This window comes from Aethalodelphis obliquidens, unplaced genomic scaffold, assembly GCF_003676395.1.
Source record: "Aethalodelphis obliquidens isolate GAN/ISIS:26980383/991018 unplaced genomic scaffold, ASM367639v1 scaffold1, whole genome shotgun sequence".
Lineage (NCBI taxonomy): Eukaryota > Metazoa > Chordata > Mammalia > Artiodactyla > Delphinidae > Aethalodelphis > Aethalodelphis obliquidens.
Window position 1 is genome coordinate 1617510 of NW_020837945.1, and position 26571 is coordinate 1644080.

At 55.6% G+C, this 26571-nt stretch overlaps 2 protein-coding genes and 1 long non-coding RNA gene across 3 annotated transcripts in view; 1 reads left to right on the top strand and 2 right to left on the bottom strand.

Moving 5' to 3' along the window:
- Positions 1-197: 197 nt before the first annotated feature.
- On the bottom strand, positions 198-9143 carry LOC113605899 (uncharacterized). The gene is made up of 3 exons (XR_003427402.1): positions 8822-9143; positions 5900-6270; positions 198-2283 (listed from the first exon to the last, which is right to left on the bottom strand). It is a non-coding gene; the product is annotated as an uncharacterized LOC113605899 (long non-coding RNA).
- Positions 8107-26571, top strand: part of TSPEAR (thrombospondin type laminin G domain and EAR repeats) — a 59751-nt gene continuing 41286 nt past the window's right edge. The window contains exon 1 of the mRNA XM_027079520.1: positions 8107-8575. Within this exon, the coding sequence (XP_026935321.1) occupies positions 8491-8575 (85 nt within the window). The 5' untranslated portion in view covers positions 8107-8490. The remainder of the gene's footprint in view (positions 8576-26571) is intronic.
- Positions 14274-16249, bottom strand: LOC113605713 (keratin-associated protein 10-3-like). The gene is given in 2 exon segments (XM_027079279.1): positions 14274-16204; positions 16207-16249. Coding segments are annotated over 2 exon segments (528 nt in total). The 3' UTR covers positions 14274-15719.

Below are 26571 nucleotides of genomic sequence, written 5' to 3' on the forward strand. Positions count from 1 at the left end.
GAAATGCTAATTAAGCTGGCATGACCCCGTACCAGTGAAAATGTTCAAGTCAAAGACAGCATTTTGTGTATAGATTTGAGATTTTAAAAATAATTGAAATCAATACTGGGATGTCACAGATGCCATTCATATTTAACCGCCGCCCCCCCCAAAAAAAAGGAGAAACAGCCAGACAGGTTCCTGGGACATCTGTGTGTGTGTGTGTGTGTGTGCGCGTGTGTGTTTCTCCATCCACCTCATCTGGCTCACGTCAGAGTAAACTCACTCTGGGCCCTTCTAGAGGTTTACATCAAGAGGTCTTAAGGGCTGAGGTGTGACCCCACTTGCACATCGTCAGGTCGGCCTGACACAGTATCGGGGATTCTGGCAGAGGACGTGAGGCTCCTGGGCCAGAGACAGAGGCAGTGCGTCCCTCCCATGATGGCAGCGGGCAGCATCTGTACCGGCCCCGCAGGGTGACGCGAAGGCCCAGGTGACACGCGCACACGTAGTGGGTTGCCTTGTAGGAACCCGAGCTTAGGGAACATGAACGTTGTCTAAAGTGCAGTGTATTCGTTTGCTAGCACTGCTGTGACAAAGCTCCGCAAACCCAGGGGCTTAGAAATGTACTGTTCCACTGTTTCGGAGGCCAGAGGCCTGATACCAGGGTGTCACCACTGCTGCTTCCTTCTGAGGGTCCAGGCTGTCCCTTGGCTGCTGGGGCTTTGCTGGCCATGTTCAGTGTCCCTGGGTTTGTAGGAGCATCACCCCGATCTCTTCATCTTCACGTGGCATCTCTCTGTGTGTACGTCTGCGTCCAAATGTCCCCTTTATATAAGGGCACAGTCGTATTGGATTAGGGAGCCCCTGTTCTAGAATGACTCCAGCTTAACCAATGACATCTGCAAGGACACCTCACATTCCAAGGTGCGGGGGTTGGGATTTCAACCTGTGAATTTTAGGGAGACACAACTCAGCCCATAACAGACAGCAAGCATGAACCTTTGTCTCTGGAGGGGACAGTGTCTCTAATCTACGGGACAGTGTCTCTAATCTACCGGACAGTGTCTCTAATCTACCGGACAGTGTCTCTAATCTACCGGACGGCAAGCATGTTGGCTTATTGCTCCCAAGACAGACACTGTCTCTGAATTTCAGGCCATTCCCTCTACAAATACCCTTGAAAAGATATTTCAGAACTAAGGACCCTTGGTGCCCATGAGGCTCACAAGATAAGCAGAAATAAGATAAGCCAGAGACCCAGGGAGAAGTGTCTCCTGACAGTTTGTTATCAAGCATTCAATTCTAATTCTCATTTCTAATTCCAAAATCTATGTACCGTTCAAGGCATACGTTGTAAAATGCCATGTGATGCAACTCTCCTTATTTAACCAGCAGGAGTGTCATCACGGAGAATCAGGGAGCAGCCGTTAGAATGACGAGACTGGTGTGTATTTATTGGGAAGTTGTTCACAGTACGATAAGTGAACAACGGAAGCAGCAGTGGCTCTGTGTCTCGTGCTCCCGGTACTTCAGGGGCTATTCTAAGCGCTTACTGTATGTACCACCTCATGTAACCCTCCCAACAAACTGGCAAGGCAGGGGCTGCCATTATGCCCATCTCACCCAGGAAGTAACAGAGGCACAGAGGAGTTAAGTTATCTGCCTAGGATCTGCACAGCTAATAATTAACAGAGCCAGCATTCAAAGCCAGGAATTCTGGCTTAAGAGTCTGTGTTTTAACCTCCGTTCTGCGTCGCCTCTGTCTAGGCGAAGATGTATGACATAATATCACATTGTGAAACCGCATCAGCTGTATGTTTACATATAGGCTTATGGAAAGATCGAGACTAAAATTTTAAAAGTGATTGTCTAGAATTAGAGACACCCTTTCCCCTCTTTTGCTTAATTATATTTTTATACAATGAAAATGAGTAACGTTTTATGGGTAAAGTAGTTGTTAGAGAGTGAAACTTTTCTTAAGGGCAAAGAGAAGACGGCATTGACCCCCCTATAAACACCTTTAATCCCAAGGCAGGACGAGGATCTCTACTGCACGGCTCATTCCAGTTCTTCTGTGAAGTTCCTCTTCCACAGCTGAAGGGTGAGAAGAGGACTCAGGTTTTCCCATCGTTTCCCGCGCTTTCCAAGCCCAGAGATCTGTTCTCTGTCTCAATGCTTCTGGGGCTGCAGCAGATTCCTCGTGCGCGCTGGCCTGCACGACCGTCAGCTCGCAGGCCGCTTCTCTGATCGCTCGTCAAATAAGTCATCGATATTAACGCATGAAGTATAAAGAGTAAACAACTAAACACAAAAGAAATTGTGAGTTTGTTTGAAACATGCATCATTGAAAGAGTCCCAATCTGGAACTCAACTATGGTCATCATTGGATTAATGGTATTTTTCTTAGGTATGATAATCTTATTGTAGAAACATTGGAGTGTGTCCTTATCTTAGGAAACACATGCAGAAATATCTGGGGTGAAGGTCATGTTAACAATTTATGTCCAAATGGTTCAACAGAAAAAAGAGTTTCTATAGGCACATATAGACATAAGAGAGGAGCAAATATGACAAAGTGTTAATTAACAACTGCTGCATTAAAGCACATTTTTCGTCAACTTTTCTGTAGACTTGAAAAGTTTTTTAAAATGTTGCAAGAAGAAGAAGCCTCAAACATTTTCACAAATGAGGCCCAGTTTATCACCAGAAAACAAATTCTTACCATAGTCAAAGGATTCTAGACCATGGGAAAGCCTGGAAAGCCCCCTGGTTAGTTTTATAAAGCTGGGAGAACCTTAGCATCACCCCACGATCAAGATAGTAAGTTCACCCATTGACGACATGTTTTTGAATGCCAGGATACAAGGCTGAGGCCCACAAGGTGTGGCCTGGGCGCCGGGGCTTCAGACACTATTCAAAGGGTCAGCTGAACAAGGGAGCTCCTGCAGGGAGGCTTCCCCGCAGGAGTTAATCAGACCAGGGAGGCAGAGGGTGCTGGGGAGCCGCCCCACCTGGGACAGCCCAGGGCAGGAAGAGGCACAGCCTGGACGTGGCGTGTGTGTGGACAGGGGAGACTGCAGCTGGGGGGCAGGCAGGGCCGGCCCCCAGGCCACACCCTGGATGTTGTCTTTATTCTGGGAGCCACTGAAGGGAGACCAGCCAGGCCAGGTCTGGAGTCTGCAGAGGTGGCTAATGGCAGGTTCAGGAGGCCCAGAGGGCGTGGGAGATGGCTGAGCAGAGGCAGTGTGGGACGGGGGTGGCTGGACCAGGAGTGCGGGGGGCAGGAGGCAGGAGTATTTGGGGGTAAACTCAATGGGACTTCCTGAGGGAGGTGCCAAGGATGAGTCCTGGGTTTCTAGCCTGTACCCAGGATGGGGTCTGCTCTGAGTGGGGAGCATTGGGACAGTGCCTTTGAGATGCCGGCGGGTGGGGGATGTCAGGCGAGTAGCTGCAGATACGGCCCGATGCTCAGCACAGAGGTACAGGCTGTGTCCCCTGCGTCCGGGGGTAAGACTGAGCCCCAGGGGCCTGTCTGGGAAGAGAGCGAGGAGAAGAGAAGGATGTGGTATGAAAGCAAGCATTCCAAGGGCAACGCTGGGCGGACTCGGCAGTGTGTTAGAAGAAGGATGCACCACGACCCCGTGTGCTGACCCCAGGAATGTAGGGATGGTTCAACATTAGGAAGAGAGCTTGTGATTAATTCCATTGACAAATTCAATAGACAATATGTGAAATCATATCAGTCGAGGTGCAGAAGCATTTGAGAAACTGCAGCAGCCCTTCCTCCTCTAAGGAAAAGAGGAAAAGAGGAAAAATCCTTTAATATGATAGTGCTTCCAAACTCTACTGTGATTCAAACTCTACTGTGATTCCCACTGAACTCAGGAATGAGAAAAGCTCGTCATTGTCACTGTTTCCAACATTGTGTTTTTGTTTGTTTGTTTGTTTGTGTTTGCGGTACGCGGGCCTCTCACTGTTGTGGTCTCTCCCGTTGCGGAGCACAGGCTCCGGACGCGCAGGCTCAGCGGCCATGGCTCACGGGCCCAGCCGCTCCGCGGCATGTGGGATCCTCCCGGACCGGGACACGAACCCGTGTCCCCTGCATCGGCAGGAGGACTCTCAACCACTGCGCCACCAGGGAAGCCCTCCAACATTGTTTTGAAGGCTCTAGTTCATGCCATAAAATAAGAAGACAGGCTGGCACACATATTAAAACAGAAGGGCCAACATTATTTTTATTTGTAGACAATGTTTGTCTAGAAAAATGAGAGATTCTAAAATCACTTAGTAAATTTAAAGTTGTTAGATACAAGATAACTGTACAAAAATGAACCAGTTTTCTTTTCTTTTTTTTAATTAATTTTTTTGGCTGTGTCCCACGCAGCTTGTAAGATCTTAGTTCCCCGACCAGGGATCAAACCTGGGCCCTCGGCAGTGAAAGCACGGAGTCCTAACCACTGGACGGCCGGGGAATTCCCCCAATTTTCTTTATACTAGCAATAATCAACGACAAGTGGAAATGGGGGGATTATGTTCATGATGATGATAAAATCATAAATAAATTTATAGGATATTTACTGGAATGACTTTATAGAAAAAGTACAGGATCTCTATAGTCAAAACTATAATTTTTTTGATGAATTTAATTCAAGGTTGGAATAAACAGAGAGATACACATATCCCTGAGTGGGAAGACTTCATATCATAAAAATATCCAGTATTCTGAGATTAATCTATAAACTTATTGCCATTCCAATAGGTATTCCTGTAATGCTTTTTGCTCATTTGTTCAAATTTCATTTGAAAGGCAGAGATGAGAACCAGTCGTTTTTAAGGTCATATGGGACAACACGTGAGAATTGCTAATACATTCTTGAAAAGTGAAAACTAGTGCTTATATCCTTTATCTGTCTGTATGAACACTTATTATAAATGCTGTTGTCAAAATAATATGCTGGGAAAGAAAAGAGACAGAGGTTAGTAGAACAGAGATTAGTGGAATGGATCCAAGTACACGTAGGAGCGGAATCCACCATAAATGTGACATTTCAAGGTGGTAGGAAAGGAGACGTATTTAATAAATTGCGCGTGCATAGCAGCTTTCCGGAAATAGAGTTCAACTCACTGCATTCCAAATATGCAAGACCACACTCCAGAAGGATAGAGAGTTACAGAAATACAACCGCAGAAAATTCGAAAGTCCTTCAAGACCCACAAGTCTTAAGGAAACTGTTGCTGATTAAATAAAGAATTTAAGTAGCTGGCAAAAGACAAAAGCATCAAAAGGTATCAAAAAAAAAGCATTTAAACCAAAGCATCATAAAAGAAGTGACAGGGAGAAAATATCTGCAGTAACCCCTTAGCAGACAGAGGGTTACTAGCCCTAGTTATCTACAGAAGCTGCTTGTGATAAGAAAGGCAAGCTCTCTTCTTACTCAGTAACCTGATGAGACCTCCCTTATCAGATCACCTTCAAAATGGAATTCTAGCCTGCATTTCCTGCAGACAGTGGGTGTCATGTGCTCCTCGCCAGGTGAGTCAGCGATTGATGGGAGCACGGCTGGGCGCCAGGTGGGAGCCCAGCCCTGGAAGGGGGCCTGGCCCAGGAGCAGTGAGCCTGGGGTCGGCTGTCCTCACTGTCCAAGCTTGCCAGGTCCTCCCAAGTCCATCGAGACTCACGGTCACATGCCAAGTGTTCTCTTCTGTTCCCCAGAGACATTTCCAAACATCCTTAGAACAATGGTCATTAAATACCTAATTATGGCAGATTTCAGAGGAGTGTTTGTGCCTCTAAATGACTAAAAACCACTGAGGTTCCACAGTCTGCGTAAGTGACAGGTTAGTTTAATAGAAAGACCAGGGGATTAGGTGATATGTTTTTCTAATCTAAAGTTACCATTTCAAATTTCTCCTTTACCTGTCACTTCTCCCCGTTTTCCTGGAGGAAGCAGCACCCCTGGCTGGCATACAAGCCTCTCTTCCGGGCTGAACAGCTCCAGAGAAGTGGACACACGGTGGAGAGGGGCAGGCAGCACCAGTTAGGCAGCATGTGTTCGGGGACCTTCTCGGGAGGTTTCCTATGCTTTCATTCGGAGGCAGTTAGCCGGCCCAGGATGCGCTGGCATTCCGGCTTGCTCTTCCCGGGACTTCCCAAGAGGGAAATCCCATCTGTGAAAAGTTCGCGCAGCTTCTGAACAGCCACACAGATAGGGGCAGGGTCGTGCTCTGTTCTTCTCACACGCATTTGTCTTAGTGGGTTCTGGGGACGCATCTCTGTGACGTTAGTGCCTGTGATGTGGGGAAAAGCGATTTCCACGGCAGATGAGCCTGGGGAAACTGGGATAGAAAGCTGTAAGCAGCTTTCTTTGTTGCCAAAGGCTCAGAGGCTTCCACTCCTGGGCGCCTGTGTGTCCCCAGGGAGGGACGTGGAATCCCTCTACCCTGGCTGAGTCCCTCAGAGCCGTGTGACTGGGACGCGTTTGCAGAAATGCTGCTTCACGTAAACTAAACCCAGCACGTAGCTCACAGGACGTCCCTGCCGTGCAGGGCTTAAGAGGCACGTTCTACAGATGTGGAAACAATTCAGAGCATTCATGTGACTTGTCCAAGGTCACACGGGAACCAGTCTAGAGAAGGGGATTCTGAGCTTTTCTCTGCGTTCGGGCACATATTTCTGTAGCTTTAAAAACGAATAAATTTTCACTAAAGACCCTTGTTGACCGTCAGGAGTCTGACTAGTATTACTGGGTCAAATGTACTAGAAGGAAAACCTTTTTGGAAGGGTTCCAGGTAACATAATTTTGATTTTTCAAATCTGGTTGTTAAAAAACAATACATGATTTTATTTTTATCAACCAGTTAAAGGTCAGCAAGAGACTTGGGGGTCAGAGGTTATCAGCCATGTGGCAAGGTCAGCAGGAGTCACAGGGACGCTGCCTGGGTTGGTGGCCCTGCCCGAGGGGCCACCTGCCCATCCTGTGGGAAGTCACCTGTCCTTCTGACCTGCCCTGCCCCACCCAGGGCCACCGTGACCCCGAAGTTCTCATCAATTGCGAAAGAAAAGAGAAGAGGTCAATTTGTTCAATTTAAATTCCTGTCCCTTCTCCAAGACCAGGCCTTCCCTCTCTGGGGGGACTACGTCCTTCCTCTCATCAAACGGTGTCCGTATCTGTACCGTGTGTGAGCATCTCACAGCTCCTGGGGTCCCGCGGGGTCAGAGTCTCCTTCCCTACCCTGTGGGTCCGGCCGGACCCGGGTGGGCAGGGGCCCTGGGGCATGGGTGAGGGAGGCCCCCCCCAGGGATCCCTGGTGCTCTGAGGGGGCAGGTGTAATTGGGGCGTCACAGAGTTTCTTCATGTGACCCCAGAAAAAGAGACCCTCTGACTAGGATGTAAAACACCTGCGTGTGGACAGACAGACGGAGGGACAGACAGCAAGAATCTGTGGAGTCACAGCGGCTGTTTTACGGGAAGAGCCTTTCACATATGCTTTCCGTGCCTACAGCCCCCTTCTCTCTGTCTCCTGTCTCTGTCTCTCCCTCCCTGTCCCTCCCCCTCCCCCCAAGCCCTAACCCCAGGGTCTGTGTCCTCCACAAGCCCCTTCTGTGTCAGACCGGCCTCTGCCCACACCTTGGAGCTGGGGCTTCCCGGGGACAGCTTGGGGTTCACAACCATAACGCTGCCTCTGAAACGAGGAAAGGGTGCCCTTTGGGGGCCTGTGAGTTCTCTCCCTATCCCCTCTCCCTGGTCTGTCCTTGCACACTCAGCGGAGGGGTTTTAAAAAAGAATAATCACACTTAGTAACTACCCGGCCTGGAGCAGCGTTGCACGTGGACCGGTCGCCAAGGAAACGAACCACCCGCCTCGCGGCCACGCCTCTCCCCGGACGCTCCTGTCTCCTCATTAGCTGTTGCCCTGAAGGACTGACTTCCCTCCCGAGGGAAATTCCTGAAACCCCGCTGTTGACAAACCCACACGCCCTGGGGAGGGCTGGGCACCAGATAAAAGCCCTGGGCGGCCGCGTGGGGACCGCGGCCAGCTCAGGACCGCCCACCGGCTCTGCTCCCTCCTCCCGGCGGGTGGCCGGAGCTCCCGTCCTCTGCCCGCGGTGGGCGCGGGGTCTGCACCCAGGGAACACCAGCGGGAGTTTTCTGGTTTGCTCTCAGCTCTCCCGATGATCTATTTCTGTCTTTCCTTTGGGAAAAATGCGCTTTGCCAATGACTAATCTCGGCCCCGCCGAGATGTTATCAGCTGTCACCTGCAGGGCAGGACCACAGCCCAGATGTAAGTGAGATAGAGTGAGGCTGCAGCCCGACCTGCCAGTACCACCTGAGTCCCGTCCCCACCGGGCGCCGCTGTCCCTGCGCAGGCCCCGGGGATGTGGCCACCGCAGTGACCGCCGGGGCGAGGCCTCCCTGGAAGGGGCAAGCCAGGCGTGCGAGGAGCGGGTGCCTCCCGGTGCGGGCGTGTGTGGAGCCCCTGGATGGAGCTTGGGAGCCGGGGCCCCTCATGTCTGACCTGCTGACTCTGTGCGTCGTGCTCCTGGCCCTGGCGACCCCGGGCCGAGGCGCCGGGAGATGGGAGCCCTGCACGGGTAAGTGGGGGGCACGGGGCGGAGCACGCGCGGGGGCCGGGAGGGGCGCCGGGCGTGCGGTGCCACTTTCTCAGGCCGAGTCCAGGTCACGGTGCTGAGTGGCCACGGGAGCAGCGGCAGCTGGACCAGGAGGAGGGACAGAAGGTTAAAGGGGGCAGCAGGGCGCTCAGGAGAGGAATGCCAACAGGGTGGGGACTCCTTGCAAAGGGTTACCCTCCCCCATCCCAGGCCCTTCACAGTACTTACCTGCTGGGCCTCCAGGAAGGCCTTACACCTGCCGGAGGAATGAGGCCCAGCGGCTGGCGGGTCACTCGTCCGCCGTGGACAGAGAAGCCAGGGCTGCACTTGGCACAGTGCAGACCCGCCGCTGGGGCTGGGCAGTCGTGTCCCGCGAGAAGAGGGGCACGTGGGGCCGGCCCCAGGCACGCAGACCCCCTCCAGCGGAGAGCGGAGTCAGAGGGGAGATCCCATCCCCTTCTCCTTAGAAAGGCCGAGTTGACCCGCCAGTGACCACGACATCACGTCTCTCTGCAGTTTCTACCAAGAGACTTTATTTATCCGACCTAACGCTGACAGACAGAGTAAAGGGGAAATGAGACCGGAAGCTAGAAGCTGAGCTCGGGGATGGGAGTGAGCGATGCGCGTGTGGGCCTCGCCGAGGGTGGTGGCGCTGAGACGGCTTTGTGCGTGGCCCCCGCTTTTGCACTTTTTAATTTGCAAATATCTCGTTCTGGGCTCCGGGAATCCTCCCGGGTCCCCGCGTGTTATGGCCCTTTGCTCTGACGGCACTTGGTTCCCAACGATGTGATCAGGAGATGGACCATGGTGACCCAAGTTTGGAACGCTGACCTGTGTTCACACCGGAAGGGGGGCTCCCTAAAAATCCCCAGCCCCCCAGGGAACAGCCAGGCCGTGCGGGTGGAGGGGAGCAGCCCCCGGGTGTGTGCTGGGAAGGAACACCAGGGCCCCCAAGGCCCCTGCACCTGCTGCGGTCACAGCCTTGGGATGCGTGATGTGCGAGCCACACAGAAGCCAAGGCCACCGGTAGCCCTGAAACACCGCCGCCCCCACCCGGCTTTGAGCGTGGAGGACACGGGGTCTGGGGCACAGCACCCGACCTGCGTCGTCCGAGCACTCAGTGTCTCCCAGGTGGGGTGAGTCACAGACGTGTATCTTCGTGTTCCCTTCAGCACTGGGAACAGAATCAACTTGCATAGTAATAATAAAGGTTATTTATAAAGCCCGCCCCCTCTCCCCTGAAGGTATGCTGCAAATAGTTAAAAGATGACCCAGTTATCAATACCGACAACCAGGGGGAAAAGATAAAAGCCAAGTAAATAATGTTGAACTAAATTTGGAAGCTCCCAAGACACTCGATAACGGCTAGTCAGGACTCAAATAGTTACAGGTCACTTGGATCGCATTTGGTTTTGAAAAGCACAGGAGGTTCCACCGTAGGGTTTGTGCGGGTTTGGATTTCACTCTCCCTTAGCCCTGCTCCTGGGTCTGTGGTGCTGTGTGTGAAGTACCTGGACCTTGGCTGTGACGACCTCGGGTTTTGAAGTCCTGTCCCCCTTCCCCAAGCCCGTCCGAGTCTATGACCATGAGACAGCAGCCCCTACAGGAGGTCGTCTGGACAGTTTTGCCACTGAGGAAGTTGAGGTTACATCTCTGCCCCGGGTCTGGTGCAGACCCTCTGATAAGGGCTGGGGCCTGGGGCGGGCCCTTCTGCACAGGGGCATCTGAGGACGGGTCAAGTCTCAGAGAGCCTCAGCTGACCCTGGCAGGCTGTCAGCACGAAGAGGCTGCGGGGGGCAGGTGGGAGGCGCAGGCTGGGAAACCAGCCGCAGCTGCTGGGCCAGCCTCAGGGCGGGAGGGTGAGGAGGTCTGCAGCAGAGAGGCCGGGGCTCCGGGCGCGCAGCGGGTGTGTGGGGCGGGTTCCCCTGGGTGACTGTGGCAGGCAGGATCCTGGGGCCTCGCTGACCCCAGAGCCAGCCTGGGTCTTCTGATACTCGGACCCCTCCGCTGCTCCCGCAAGCCGGGCCGGCTGCCCCGGGACAGAGGCTGAACCAGGAGTGGAAGACCTTCAGCTCCCACACAAAGTCCACGACTCCGGGGGGCGTGATGTGCGTGGTGCCAGGAAAGTGGCTGGGGGTGTCCTACCAGGGGGCAGCTTGGTGGCCTGAATTCTAGACCCGGGCTCTTGGTCAGGGAGTGACCAGCCGCTGTGGCCAGAGAGCCTGCCGTCCACCCCCGACCCAGCCTGGCCCGACCCAGCATTGTCTCCACGTGGGCGGGAGGCCAAGGCGGAGGGGTTCTGTGGAAGCCGTAGCGGGGGCAGCTGGACCCCAAGGCTGGGTCACTGGCGGGGTGCAGGGGGTGGGCGCTTGGAGCGGGGTGACCTGCCGTGGGGTGTCAGAACAGTGTCCTCTGTCACCCCGGGAAAGTCAGAGGCAGCTCCGCAGCCAGGGCTCAAGGCCGTGCCGAGGCGTGGGAACCTGGTGAACGTAGTACCCTCAGCACCCCCTTCCTTCCTTCACCTGCTCGACGCCCCTGCAGGGAAGGCGCTGCGCCCGCACTGTCACACTGCAGCCCGGTCCGTGCGTGGGCAAGGCTCTCGGCAGGTGTGGGGGACCCCGGGGCGGTCAGGTGGTCACACCTGGGCTCTGGGGTGGAGTGCATCCCTGGAGCTAGAGGAAGTGCCCAGGGAATGAGGGGCACAGATCTGCATTACAAAGCTAGTTGGGGTGTGAAGGCTGCAGGCAGGTGGCCACTGAGGGGCATGGGGCTGCGGGGGGAGGAAGCCCTTCTCCTCCCTTGCTGGCGCCTCCCAGGAAGTCTTCAACCCTGTCCTTTGGACTCTGTTAATGGAAACGCTGCAGGAAGGGCAGTGCTGCCCAGGGAGTTGGGGAATCCTGGCCACCTGGAGAGGCCTGCATGCCGGTTCCCGGGAGTCCTGTGTGGGCATGACGCCCCCTTCTGGGCTCAAGCAGCCGCCAGCAGGGCCGTGAGCAAAGCCAATGAGCAGTTTGCAGTTAGGGAGCTGCTTCTAGATCCCCAGTCAGCTGTCCTCTGTCCACGTGTGGCTTCCCACCCCGCCCTCGGTGCTGGGGGCCCCCGAGACTGCGTCCCAGCCGCCCCAGCCCCAGGCCGGCGCCCTGTTCAACACCAGCTTCATCTGAGCTCCACACCCCAGGTGGCCCCTGGAGCCACTCTGCGTGGGCCACAGGAAGGAGAGGCCGCCAAGGGGCGGGTCATGTGGGGACCGAGGCTGAAAGGCCCACCTGGGCTGCTTGACAGTTTTGCAGGGCTGGAGTGTGGCTGGCAACTGGAGACACACTGTCAGCCTGACGCCATTTCCTTTTAAAGAATTCTCAACCGTTAAACCAGGGTGTTGTTTGTCTGCACAGAAATTAGGAAACCAAGAATATTCTTTCTTTTGTTTGTTTTTTTTGCGGTACGCGGGCCTCTCACTGTTGCGGCCTCTCCCATTGCGGAGCACAGGCTCCGGACGCGCAGGCTCAGCGGCCATGGCTCACGGGCCCAGCCGCTCCGCGGCATGTGGGATCTTCCTGGACCGGGGCACGAACCCGCATCCCCTGCATCGGCAGGCGGACTCTCAACCACTGTGCCGCCAGGGAAGCCCAAGAATATTCATTTTTATAATGCAACCTCATACACTATATGCTGGTTCTTTGGTTTTGATTTTTAAGAGTAAATCACAGATTTCCAGGAGGTCTTTTTCCAGGATAAGATCTAGGAAGCCACCAACGCACGCTTCGGGGTTTGGGCTGTGTTTGCAGCCGGACTCCCCCATCTCTCCCTCCCCGCCACCCGCCATCCTCCTCCCCCCACCCCGGGGGGATTCTGCGCTCTGGGCTTACAGGGACCTCTACGTCTGTGTGGGGTGGGGATGGGAGGGCACCCACTTGTCTCCCCATCTTGAGAGTCTGGGGAGCGACGGGGACGTGGCCCCTGGCTGTCACCCTCGGCGTCCCAACCACACATCTCTGCCTTTAGGAGGGTCCGGGCCGGGGGCTGGGGGCTCCCCGAGCCTCTCGCAGACCCCTCCTCACCCAGCAGCCATGCTCACGCTAACACCCCCACGTGACCCCACCCCCAGCCCCGAGCAGAAAGCCTGAAAGCCGGTTCCTTCCCGCGGGTGTCGGTCCTCGGAGGGGCTGGGGCTCGGGGTGGGGAGCTCACTTTTCATCCCACCCCCAGGTCGGGGCATGGTGCTTTGGGGACTTTGTGGGGGTCTCCGGCGAATCCACTCTAGTGAGCATCTCTGGCACTGCCAGGGGGTACTTACCCGCCGCTGGGAGGTGCGAGAGGAAAAGGAGGATGCCCACCCCGCCTCCACGGTGACCCCACGGTCGGTTTGCAGCCCGGAGAGCGCTCCCTCCGCCCCCGGTAGGGCCTCAGGTGACGGAAGGGGGAAAGGAGGTGACCCCGAAGGCGGGAGCTGCCCACCTCTGGGCGGGGCGGTGTTGGGGCCACAGCACGGGCCTCGCTGTCGCCCCTGCCGGCCTGGCGGGACCTAGGGGAGCGCGTGGACCGGGTGTGGGTGTCTTCCTACGACGAGGGGAAGGCGGGGTGTGTGCGCGCGCGCGCGTGGATATGTGAGTGTGCACGGGTGCGTGAACACGTGTATTAGTGTGAGTGCGTGTGCGCGCCCGCTCGCCGCTGGGAAGAAGCCGGAGGACATCTACCCAGGTGGTGAAATTCGGTTGTCTTTCTGGCCCCGCGCTTTTCCGCGGTTGCTGCAGCGGGTAACCGAGGGAGACGGGAAATTCTTCCAGGCCGCGGGCGCGGCGGCTCGGCAGCTCCACGTGGCGCAGGCGGGCGGTACGGTGGCTCCGGGCTGGGGCTCTCGGGGTCAGCGGTGGCCGGGCTTGGGTGCCGCTGCATGGGGACGGAGCTCAGGTGGGCGCTCCGGGGCCCCCTGCGGGGGTGAACGGCCCTCCCCGGGATGCCTCGCTCCGCGTGTCGCGCGTCGGGGGGGGGGGTGTCGAGCGCTGAGCTTGGGGCGCCCCAGGGAAGGGTCACCCGTCGTTGGCGACTGGCCGCCGCCGCCGTCCGCGTGCGCTCTGTCCCCGACGCAGCTGGCTCCATCCAGGGTCGGGGGCTGCAATTCAGTGGCCGTGCACTTGGGCAGGACGCGCTGCACCTTCGTCTCCATAACTAACCCCGACGCAGCAGCTCCCAGTGAGGGACGTGCCCGGGACTGCCACACCCGGGACTGTCACCAGCTGCGCCACCGGCATCCGCCGGCCCCGCAGAAATATGCACAAACGTTCTGTCCCCATCCACCTGAGGCCCGCCGCTCCCCTTGTTAATGCCTTAATAAAAGAGCCCACGCCTCACTACATCATTACAATTGTTTATTTTATTTTATTTTTTTGTAATTGGTAATGATAATGGGCTCCCCCTGAAATCCGGAGTATCATATTTTATGCAGTTAAATTCGTGCTTCTGAGAAGGGGCCTGTGGGTTTCACTAGCTGGCAGAGGAGCCAAGGCGTACAGGAAGCTGGGGCGCCACAGTTCACTGGTCTCTGGGATGGGGGTGCTGGTGGGGTTGGCATAGAAGAGGCCCTGGTGGGCAGAGCCCCAGTGAATCTTCTGGCCTCTGTAATAGCTGGGGGAATTGATTTCTCACACCTTCTCCTCCATACGAGGGTCCCAGGAGGCAGGGGCAGGGTCCCCTAGAGAGTGGTGGGGAGGGGCGGGGCCCCAGGGGAGGCTGGGTTCAGGACTCCCACCTCCCTCTGCAGCCCCAGAATGTAGGAGGAGGGCCGTAGGGCGCTAGTCTGTCTGTACCCATTTCCACCACCCAGTTCTAGTTGCAGGAGGCCCCTACTTCCACCGACAGATTCCCTGAGGACCCCCATCGGGGGATAGTGGCACTGGAGAAGCCAGTCAGGGAGTCTGGACCCGGTTCTCCAGGGGAGACCACCGGAGGGTCAGGTGATCTCTCAGACCTGCGCTAAGGGGGCATTCACTGCTGACCCCCCTCCTTCTGGGGAACGTCTTGCTGGAATTCATGGCCTCCTGGGAGGGAGGGAGGGGTCACGCCAATAGCAGGGTAGGGTTAAGAGCTAGAGGTGGCACTGGGGGGAGGGTGGAGGTGGGGGGAAGGCTGGTTAGGAATGAGGGCTGGCCATGGGAAGCTTGGGGCTCCAGGAAACATGGGGGCCCCATCCAGACCGGCCCCAAGGGTCACCCTCAGGCCCCAGAGTGTGGGCCCTGGAAGTCACCTACCTGCTGGCCTCTTCCCCGCCCAGCCGGGAGCCGGGGCTGGGGAGGGGGCGTCGCCACTAGTCTACGTGGCACAGACAAGGCAGGTTGGGACATTTGAAGACTGAATAAAGCTCACAGTTTGGGGAGGGCTGGAGGGACAGGCGCAGCTGGTGGTCAGCAGGAATGCTCCACTCGGCGGCGTCCCAGGAGGCCAGGAGCCAGCGGGGCCCCGCCTTCTGCGCGTCCTCAGGCTGACCAGGGAGAGCCAGGCCGGGGGCAAGGGTCCCTCTCGCCAAGGGGCCGCTGGCCAGGCGGCGTTGGCCACCACAGCCTCAGACACACAGCACAGCCACCCAGAGCCGCCCAGAGATACAGACGCAGGAGTCGAGGGCCTCGGGGCCGACGGGGTGGGCCTCCAAGCTCAACTCCCTTGGAGATGCTCCCAGGGCATGGCTTGGCTCCAAGGCTGCTGAGGCCGGAGTTATTTACCTCAGCCCCGGGCCCGAAGCAATGAAACATACAGCCAGCTGGGGAGGACGAGAGTTTATCCACTCAGCTCAAGACCCCGTGAGGGGAGGGGAGGCCACACAGCAGCAGGAGGGGCAGAGACGGAGCAGAGCAAGACCCCCAAAGACTAGGGGGGAGAGCGGTGTCCATCGCTTTCAGGAGAAACCTGGGGACCCGCAGTAACAGGGGAGGGCTGTTTCAGGTTCATCTGGGCCTGATCCGGAGGCTACGGATGGGCTAAGCCCTGCTTGTTGGGGTCCTAGGTCAGCTCACACTCATGTAGAGGTGTAGACCACAGCTCGTGCTGGGTTAAATCCTGAGGGTGGCTGGTGGCTGGCAATGGCAGAGGTGGGGGTGGCCCATAGCACCTGGCAGGCCCTGGGGGGATGTGCCGGTCAGCTGCGGGACGTGCCCGAGGCGGTGACGCAGCAGGCGGGGCAGCAGGCGGGGCGGCAGAGCAGGGCTGCGGAGGAGGAGGGTCTGCGGCAGGACGAGGGGCAGGGGGTGGGCTGGCAGCACGAGGGGGCTGAGCAGGGGGCGGCCTCACAGCACACGGGCTCGCAGCACGCAGGTGTGCAGCAGACAGGTGTGCAGCAGACGGGCACACGGCAGGCCTGCTGGCAGGGGGAGCAGGTGCGGCAGGGGGGCTGGCAGCTAGACTGCCAGCAGCACGAGGCCGTGCAGGGGCCGGTGCAGGCTGGTTGGCAGCAGGGGCTGGACACGCAGCTCACTGGGGCGCAGGCGAGGGTCAGGCAGGGGGCCGGGGCGCAGCCGCTGGGGGCGCGGCAGGGGGGCTCGCAGCAGCTCTCTGGGCAGTCGTCCACCTGCCAGCAGGAGCCGGTGCAGGAGTCACAGGGACCAGGCAGGCAGAGCCGCTGCCGTAGCTCAGGGCGCTGGAGCAGACAGACAGGGTGGACACGGCCATGATGGGGGCGGTGGCTGGAGGAGGGTGTGAGTGTGAGTGTGTGTGTGTGATGTGCTCGGCTGTCGGCTTCACCCCCTCCTGGGTGTGTGTGCTGTCCTGGGGAGGCTCCACACCCTCCCTTCCTGGTTGCTGTTGAGAGCAGGTCCACAGAAGAAGCGGCAGCTTTGTTGTTCCAGGAGTCATTGCTCAGCTCACAAAACTCTTGAAATTGGCTTGCGACGCCTTTACTCGTTTTTGTCCTAGAAAGAAACCCCAGGGTGGAGTGTAAGTCACCTTGCCATTTTAGGCGGTGTTGCAAGTCGGGGCCGGTGTCTGTGGGCACTGGGTCCTGGCCCCTGGTCAGGGTGAGCGCTGCTGGGGTCCCCCAGCTGGCTGAATGAGGTCATGCGCCTCTGTGGTTGGAAGGTTAGAGAGGAGGTGTATCTGGGTTCTAAATAAAGATAACGTGAGTCATGCTTTGTAGGCAGCAGTAACAGCACAGCAGATGGGTCGGCTCACACAACAGAAATGTATCTCATAGTCTGGACGTCCGACGTCTGAGGTCAAGGTGCCGGAAGGGCTGTTTCCTTCCAAGGCTGTCGGGGAGAGCCTGCCCCAGGCTGTCTCCTAGCTTCCGGGGCTTTTCTGACAATTCTTGGGGCTTCTTCGCTTGTAGAAGAAAAAGCCCCTTCACAGGGCTTTTCCCGTGTGTGCCTGTCTGCGTCCAAAGTTCCCCCTTTCATAGGGACACCGATCAGGTTGGATGAGGGCCACCCCCAAGACCTCATTTTATCTTGATCGTATCTGCAAAGACCCTATTTCCAAATAAGGTCAGATTCACAGGTGCTGGGGACAGAGGCTGCAGCGTCCCGTTGCGACACAATTCAGCCCCTCATGAGTGCTCTGAGGCTGACACTTGGCCAGAGTCTGGGATGGAAGGAAAAGCTGAGCAGGTGTTGACTTTCTTCTTTCTCAGGGACAGTAGTGAAGGGCGGGGTGCAGGCAGCAGGTGGCCTGACAGGTTTGGAGCACACCCAAAATTTCTATCAGTCCAGGCGTGGTTTGAGCTCATGGGCTGATTTGTTTTTAGTTTATTTTATGGAATAATCCTAAAAAGAGTACAGAGAATTCACGTATGCCCGTCTCCCAGGTTTCTCTAGTGATAACGTCGCACAGAACTGTAGATCAATTACCAGGTCTTAGAAACCAGCATTGGGACATTACTGTTCACTAAGGACAGACTTTTCGGGTTCACCAGCTTCCCAGGAGTGTCCTCCCTCTGTTCCAGGACCCCACGGTGCATTCGTCAGATCTCCTTAGTTGGCTCTAGTCTGGGACAATTGCTCACAGTTTCCTTGTCCTCTGTGACTGTGACACTTTTGAAGAGCAGTGATCAGGTGTGTTGTGGGCTGTCCCTCAAGTTGGGTTTGTCTGACATTTTCTTATGATTGGACTTGGACTGTTACATCTAGGGGAAGAATCCACAGAACTAATGTGTCCAGTGAAGCAGGGGTGACTTGGTGTTGTTATGTCTAATCACTGAAGATGTGACTATTTCTCCCTTTGTAATTAATAAATGTCTGGGGGAGATTCTTTGAGACTTTGCGGATATCCTCCTTCTGCTGAAACATGTGCCCTGTGGTTTCCACGCCCTCTGGGGATCCTGCCTACAGCATGGTGACTACCGTGTGCTAATGGGATTTTCTACTTCTACGGCCCATCTCCAATTAGTAATTAAAATTCTTCTCTAAGGAAGAGAAGATATGTTTATTTGTCCTGTTATGGACTAAAGAATGTTAATTTTATTGAGTTCTACTACAATATTATCATTATTTTCTTGTTCAAATTGCTTCACGTTTGGGACCATGACCCCTCTCTGACATTTTGACCACTGGAGCTCTTTCATTTGTCTCTTGGACCCTTCCAGCACCCCTGGAGTCAAGCGCTTCTCCAAGGAGCCCAGGTCCCTTGTAGTGGATGGTGGCATTTAGAAACCAAGGCCCGGAGCTAGGTGTGCTCACTGCCGCTGGGTGTCGCTTCCCCCATGCCCTCTGGTGGAGAGAGCAAGGAGGTGCATGTATGTCAACTCACACATGCCTGAACTTGGGGGAACGCCTTCAGTCTTCCACCGTTAAGGATCATGTGAGCTGTAGTTTTTTGTAGATTAGCTTTCTCAGGCTAAAAGTTCTCTTCTGTTGCTGAGAGATTGAATGGATGTTGGGTTTCCTGAAATGCTTTTTATGCATCTGCTGAGGTGATCATATTGTTTTCTTTGTAAGTCTGTTAACATGGTGAATTACATTAACTGATTTTTTAAAACGTTTTATTTTGAAATAGTTACAGATTCACAGGAAATTGGGAAACTAGTATAGAGAGGTGCTGTGTACCCACATTGATTGATATTTGAATACTGAAGAAGTCTTGAGTCGCTAGATAAACCCCACTGGTTGTGATGTATTGTCTTTCTGGCATGTTGCTGGATTTGATTAGCTAATGGCTTGTTCAGGATTTTCATATCCGTATTCGTGAGGGTATTGGTCTGTAGTTCTCTTTCACTGTAACATCTTTGGCTTTGATAACACGGTTTTCATCGTGGGAGCTGGCAAGCTCCTTTTCCATTTTCTACAAGAGATGGTGTAGAGTTGGCATTTTGTCTTCTTCAAATACTTAGTAGGAATTTCTAAGAAACTGGAGTTTTCTTAATAGATATGGAAATGCCAGTTATTTGTTTCTTCTTTCATGAGTTTCGGTAGTTTTGTCACTGAACCAAACTTGGGTCCGCTTGCGCAGGCACAGTAAAGCCAATCTACTGATGCCGAATTGCGGTGAAGGAAGGCGCGGTGTTTACTGCAGGCGCCAAGGAAGGAGTTCGGGTGGCTAACGCTCAAAAGGCCTGAACTCCCCAAAGGCTTTCAGGAAAGGGTTCTAAAGACAGGGTGAGGGAAGGAGCTGTGGTATGTGATCATCTCGTGATTGGTTGGTGGTGAGGTAATCGGGAATCGATGTCTTCAGCCTGCTGGTTCCAACCAGTCTGAGGTCCACATGCTTGTGGTCAGCATGCAGTTAACTTCCTCCACCTGGTGGGGTTTCAGTATCTGTGAAACAACTGGGTGGTATGACTCAGGATATTACCTACAGCCCTTGAGGAGGAACTAAAGTTCTTTGACTTTGTTTAATGACTAAACTACTATTACTTTGTCTTGTTGACTGAATTTTCTACACTTTCTCACTTCTCTGATTAAATTTATTCTTTGGAACTCAGGGAAGGCCTAGGAGGCTAAAGTTTTTCTACCACCAAGAGGCAGGTGGAGGACATGGGGGCGATCTGTCCCAGGAAGGCCCCACAGGGTCCTGCTTGGTTACAGTTTGTGCCTATCAAGGAGTTGGTCCATTTCATCGAAGGTTTTGAATATACAGGCCTAATGTTGTTTGTAGAGTCTCTGCGTTATCCTTTTAATTTCTTTTTTAAAAATTGATTTTATTGAAGTATAGTTGATTTACAATGTTGTGTTAATTTCTGCTGTTCAGCAAAGTGATTCAGTTATACACATATACATACATTCTTTTTCATATTCTTTTCCGTTATGATTTATCACAGGATATTGAATATAGTTTCCTGTGCTGTACAGTAGGACCTTGTTGTTTATCCATCCTGTATACAACAGTTTGCATCTGCTAATCCCAAACTCCCCATCCATCCCTACCCTGCCCACCCCCCTTTGGCAACCACAAGTCTGTTCTCTATGTCCCTGAGTCTATTTCTGCTTCCTTTTAATTTCTGAAAAATGTTTAGTGATATCTCATTTTTTGTTCTTGACACTGATACATTGTTCCTTCTTGTTTTTCCCTGTCAGTCTGGCTAGAAGTTTATCAATTTTATTGATCTTCTTGAAGAACCAGCTTTGGTTTCAATGAACTTTTCTTTTGTTTCAATCACATTGATTTCTGCCCTTCTACTCCCTTCTCCTCACTGGGGGTTCCACTTGCTCTTCTTGTCCAAGTTTCTTCAGTGGAAGCCTCGATGGTCGGTTTGGTACCTTTTTTCTTTTCTCACGGAAGCACTTAGGACCACACACCTTCCTCTTCTTCAGCTGCGCCCACACATCCTTTCCGTGTGGACCATCCTGGTCTACAATCTGAGGCTTTGAAGGAGCTGATCTCCATGGCCCCTTTCACTCTGATTCCATAATTGCTGATTCATACACAAGTTTTAAGGACAGTAGAATCAGGGGGACTCACGCGCAGCAGGATTTGGGGGCAGCTGAGCCTCTGGGTGCTCAGTGTTTGGACTTCCACTTTCTGCAGCCCGAGGCCACCGCAACCGGATTCATCACGGCTGTTCACATTTTCACTCGCCTGGAGGACGTGCGATAAGGGAACACGGAAAGCTGGCTGGATCAAAGAATGATCGCGCCCAGCGGGAGTGAGCATTGTTTTTACTGCAAAGGTCTCTGAAGTCGGGGCCGCCCCCTCATCCTCGCCTCGCCCACCTCGGCTCCTGGCAGGAGAAGACGGGGAGGAGGCTCTTCAGATCAGTGGAGATGCCTCTGTGGGCGGGACCCTGCGGGCGGATGAGCATCCCGTCCAAACCCCCTCGTCCCCGTGCCAGCCCTGCCGCCTGCGTGGCGCGCGCACTATCTCCGCCTCCTGAATGTCCATGTGCCTGGTGAGGCCACGCAGTTGCTGGACCCAATGGAGAACACTTGAGGAGGGTTCGGGTTTGGAGCTGGCAAGCTTGGGCCTGGAGATGGACTGGTTCTGCTCCGCGTGCGGACTTCTCTGCGTCAGCTGACTAAGGCGTCCTGGACGCACTGTTGCCTGTTTATGTGAAGTGAATTCACGCCAGCTGTTTACCAGCGCGTGGATCTCACTCAGGAGACCTACTTGGCAACCCTGGCAGCTGCCCTCTTGCAGGCAGACACAGATGCTCTCACAAATTCAGGGGGGAAGTGACAAACTGACCCACAAAGTGGCCCGGCGCAGGGCTGACCGCACCATGAGGGGTGGGCAGTCCCTCTCCCAGTCCCTGTGAGGCAATCCCATTCAGGGAGCAGCTCCTGTCTGCCTGGCAATATCCCCAACCCCTCCCACAGCCCCCCAAGAAAGGGGGGACCAGCCTCCGAGAGGTCAACACAGAGGCTGCCGTGGGAAACAGCGGGTTCCGGGGGAGCTGGGTGCAAAGGCAGCGGCTGTCGCTCTACACTCTGCTTGGCCCACTGGACAATGCCAGGCATTCCCAGGGGTAACACAGACTCTGGAGGATGACTGAGGGAGGGGACGTGTGTGGATTTGAAAGCGTGGATGTGTGTGCGGCCTGAGCCCGCCCAGGGGGCTGTGTCACGTCTACTGCTCATCGCCGGTGTCCTGCTCTTTCGGTGCCTCCCCTGTAGCTTCCATGGCCTGGTCACTATGTGGCCTTTGGCTTTCTAGGCTCTGGATATCCCAGGGACATCTCACGCTCCAGCCTAGAGAGCCCAGGTCCCGTTCGAAGCCCAGCAGCCCCGCCTCACTCCATGTTCCTTGACGTCCTTTAAAACAAGTGAAGAAAAGCAGATTTAAACACACAACAGGGACGGGCCAATTGCCCCTTTGTGCTCCATGTTTTTTTTTTAATTGGAGCCTAGTTGATTTACAATGTGTTAATTTCTGCTGTACAGCAAAGTGAGTCGGTTATATACATATATATATTCTTCTTCATGTTATTCTCCATTACAGTTTATCACAGGATATAGAATATGGTTCCCTGTGCTCTACCGTAGGACCTTGGTGTTTATCCATTCTATATATACTAGTTTGCATCTGCTGAGCCCAAACTGCCAATCCCTCCCTCCCCCACCCCCTCCCCCGGGGCAACCACAAGTCTGTTCTCTATGTCTGAGTCTGTTTCGTTTTGTAGATAAGTTCATTGGTGTCATATTTTAGATTCCACATAGGTGATATCACATGATATTTGTCTTTCTCTGTGTTACTGACTTCACTTAGTATAATAATCTCTAGGTCCATCCATGTTGCTGCAAATGGCATTATTTCATCCTTTTTTATGGCCGAGTAGTATTCCATTGTGTATATTTTTTCGTACCACAGCTTTTTATTCACTCACCTGTCGATGGACATTTAGGTTGCTTCTGTGCTCCATCTTTATATTTTTTCCTGTTTCCTTTTTTAACCAGTGTAATAGGAGAAAAGTGATACCTTGCCACTGTTTAATTTACACTGACTATATTGACTTAGATTTCATCATATTTGAGTTGTTTCTTTCTTAGGTTGCCTGCCTTTGGGGTAAGGATTGTTCTTATGTTTTCCTTGCTGGTGTCCTGGGTGCCTTGTTCCTTCTGTGTGTTCACCCCTTGTCTGTTTTAAGAACGGCAAACCCCCTTCCTGCTCTGTCCCGTGACAACAGCATGGCCCGTGGTGTCCTTTATTGAGTGGAAATCCTTGTTTTGATGTGAGCAAACGGACCAGCTTCTTTCTGATGGTTTGTGTGCAGTGTTGAGAAATCCTCCTTAACCCCAGGTCGCAAAGAGAGCCCTCAACTTCTCCCTCTGACATGGAAGTCCCACTTTCCACCCCACCTGGAGTTGATGACCTGTGTCCTGTTCAGGGAGGAATCGGGCCTGGCTTCTCCCCCCACCAAAGCCCAGCTTTCCCACCACCACCCACTGATCAGTCCACCCTCCGCGGATCTGCGTGGAGCCCGGACCGTGTGTCGTCCCCGCTTGCGTGGGTCTCTGAGCCCTTGGACCTCCCCATCACTGGTCCATCTGCCTCTTCTTGGGCCCAAACTGGACTCTTCTGTCACTATGGCAGTGTCATCAGTCCCACTGTCCCGCAGGGCACACCTAATAGTAGCCTCACCTAAATTCTTAGAAATGAATTGTCCTGGTCCCTGGGCACCCAATGAACTGAACGAAATCCACAGAGGAAAGAGGATCTTATTGGTCATCTCGTTTCCCTCCCTCCCCACCCCCAGTGGAGGGGCCCATCTCAGAGACTGTCTGAAGCTGGCCAGGTGTCCACCTGGCTGCAGGCCTGTGGCTCATACCCGTGCATCCAGCATAAGGCAGTTGCCCCTTCACCAAATAACCCCGGTCTTCACGGCCCCCAGCACGGGGGCCTCCCCAGGGGACTTTTCCAGGGCACGAGGAGCCTGGCTTCTGGCCAGAACTGCTTTGAGAGATCTCACAGGCCAACCACAGGCCTCACAAGGACGCTGCCCACTCCCCCCAGACCTGGGGCACAGCCTCACCGGCCACGGCCACACTCACACGCACATCTGCACCCCCGGCCTCCTTTGAGGCCTCCTGTGAAGACACTTTGCCCACTCTGGCCCACGCCCCAGTGCTTTCCCACTCGTGGCCCTTCCTCCCGCTCCCTCCCTGGCCCCAGGGCTCATCAGACTGCAGGTGGCTTTGTCCTGGGCTCCCTGGCACGCCTGTTGGTGCCCTTCCGGGGGGTGGGGGGTCTTGCTGACACTGTCGCAGTACAGGGTTAAAGTCTTCACTCTCCTCCCGCTTTGCCTGTTGCTGTGATCGGCTCCTCCGACACCTGGCGGCTCAGCTCTTTCTCCAGCTCAGCTGAGCCCCTGACACGGACAGTCGCCACCCTCCCATTTTACAGATGAGGAAACTGAGGCTCAGAGAGGTGCAGTGAGTCAGTCGTGGGCCAGATCTTACGATGCTGAGGTCCAGGTCAGGGCCCTGCTGGTAGCCAGCTTTGAGTTCATCTCCCTGTGGCTGCCACAGTCTCTCTGCTAAATTATAGGCACCACAGGGCAACGACTCTTTATTTTGGAAACTGGCATTTCAAGAAGCCTTTGTGGAACAGACGAAGACCATGCAAATGAGTGCAAGCCCGGCTGTTTATCCCGCCAGCTCTGGCAGGGGCCCACCAGTGTCACCTGGGCGTGGCAGGGGCTCAGGCAGACACAGCTTAGAGTGGAGAGAGGGAGGCCCGGGTGCGGCCTGATGGAGGCTGTCGGCGAGGGAAGCTGGGGCTGGACCAGCAGCGGCGCCCCATGTGCCTGGTTAGGGAGCAGATCCGGTTTTCTCCGTGGGGTCCTAAACTGGACGTGGGGACAAAAGTTAGGGAAGCTGCTGGTCACCGGCCACATTCTGGCCATTCCGGGCAGCAGCGACCGAGGTTGTGGGTCAGGCTTCTGTGGCCAGGCGTCCATGGCTCGGCCATTGTCTGTCTGTCTGTCCAGCCCGTCAGCATGAGTCCAGCAGGTGCCAGTGTACATGTCCCATCGGTTAACTTGCTGGAGTCTATCACTCAGGCATCTGGACGTCCCGAGGTGGCACTGACCTCTGTGAACTCGGTCACTCACTCATTCCTGCGTCCAGCGGGGCTTTCCCGGGAAGGCACGAACGCACTGTCTCTGTTAACCTGGAGAACCCTCGGCAGGTGTGTGGGTGTGTGGACCAGGCTCAGGTGGAGAGAGCCCGTGTGGATGAGTACCTGCCAGGCCACAGGCCGCTCGGGCCTGCATGGGTTCTGGGGGGCGGGGGGGGGGACCAGGAAGAGGCTGTTTCAGTTAAACAATGGAGGGACAGACTCGCACTGAGATTAGCCGAGTTCGGGTCCCCCCAGTTGCCGGTGCCCGGGGCTTGGCCGGGCTGAGGCACGTCCTGGAAGCCGAGCGGACTGCCTGGTGGAGGGCCCACGTTTCCTGAAGGAGGGGCCAGACGCTGGTGGGGCCACAGCTAAAACCACGACGGCGGGCCACTGCCAGACAGGGCCCACGTACCCTGTGTTCTCAGTTTGTGGGTGAATTTAGGATGCACAGTGTTTACTTAGAGCCCCGTGCTCCCCAGGGACCCCAGCCAGGCACAACCACCCAGGATGTGGAATCTGACCCCCGGCCTGGGCAGCCCGAGGCTGGGGTCAGGGTCCGTCCCCCAGAACACGGACACCCCTCCACCCCTGAGATGCCAGACTCCTCCCTGGCGTCTCTCTGGGACCCCGTCCCTGACACACACAGCAGCCTCGGGGTGGCCGCCGCCCTTGATGTTGGAGTACATCAGAGCACCGAGCTGCGAGCGTCTCAGTTTACACACAGGTGCTTTCCCAGGAACGATGCTCTTTCCTCCCAGGCTGTTCTCGCTTTCAGTGGCGTAAATGACAACAGTGCCCTGCCCTCCCGTCACAGAGCAGCTGCTGACCCTCCCTCACCACATCCCCCAGAGGGCCTCGCACGCCCGTCCTCCCAGACACTGCTCCGGCCGCCACATCCCTCGGTCTCGCTGTCCCCCCAGGCTGGCATGAGCCTCGGGCCGGAGTCCAGGTCTGCACGCGGCCAGGCCGCCCACCGCCGTCCAGCCTGCCCTTGGTCCCCGCACTCTCGGGCGTGTCCACACCCCGTGGGTGCCTCCGGGCACATGAGGATGCCCCTTTGCAGGAGGACGTCAGCGTCCCTGACTGTGTTCCGGCTTGATGGCCCCAGACTCTGTACCATGTTGAGCGCTGGGGCGGGGCAGCGAGTGGTCTGGGTTCAGGAGCCCAGTTCCTTGCGTGCACAGCGCATCCTCTTTCCCGTGTTGGTAAGAATCCCCGGTGTCCTGGATACGAGTCCTCTGTCCTCTCGCCCTTTCCCCCGCAGTGTGTTGCTCTGGCCCCTCTCATCACTGACCTCTCCTTCCAGGTTTCACGCTCTCACTTTGAACTGCTCTCTCCTCCTCTCTTCTGTGAGCTCGGTGTCTTTCCTCTGAACGGGTTCGGAGAGACCTCTTGTTTCCTAAATTCCCTTGACTAATGGAGAAGATGAGCTCCTGTCTTCCACCTCACCCGCCCCCGTCTGTGACGCCCCTGCTCCCCCCGCACTCTCCCCTCGGTGCCGCACTGGTCGCCCTCTGGCCGCTGGGAGTCCCTGGACGGGGGAAGGGGCAGCCCCGGCAAGGGTGGGGGCCAGGCCCGAGCGCGGGGGGAGCGCAGAGGGGGCGTCCTCTGCTCTCATGGCCGCAGCCCCGCTGACTTGCTGACCGATCCCCGTGGTGCACTGACCGCTGGCTCCAGGGCCAGCACCCCTGTGTCAGGCTCAGACCCCTTAGCAGGACCGCCAGACCCCGAGGGAGACGGCTCTGGGGAACGGCTGTTTCATTCGCACGTGCCTGTCATTTGTCCCAGGCCACGGCCTGACACATGCTGGCCGAGTCTGGAAGGGTCCAAGGGGCAGCCATGGGCTCTGCTCCGAGCCAGCACTTCCCTCCACTGCGGGGCCGGGTGGGCCGTCTGGAACCCCGCCTCTAGTCACAGGCGCTCCCTGCGCTGCCCGCTCTCCCTTCCTATCATCTGGGCTCAGGTGAGTTTCCGCCTCTGGTCACAGGTGCTCCCTGCACTGCCCGCTC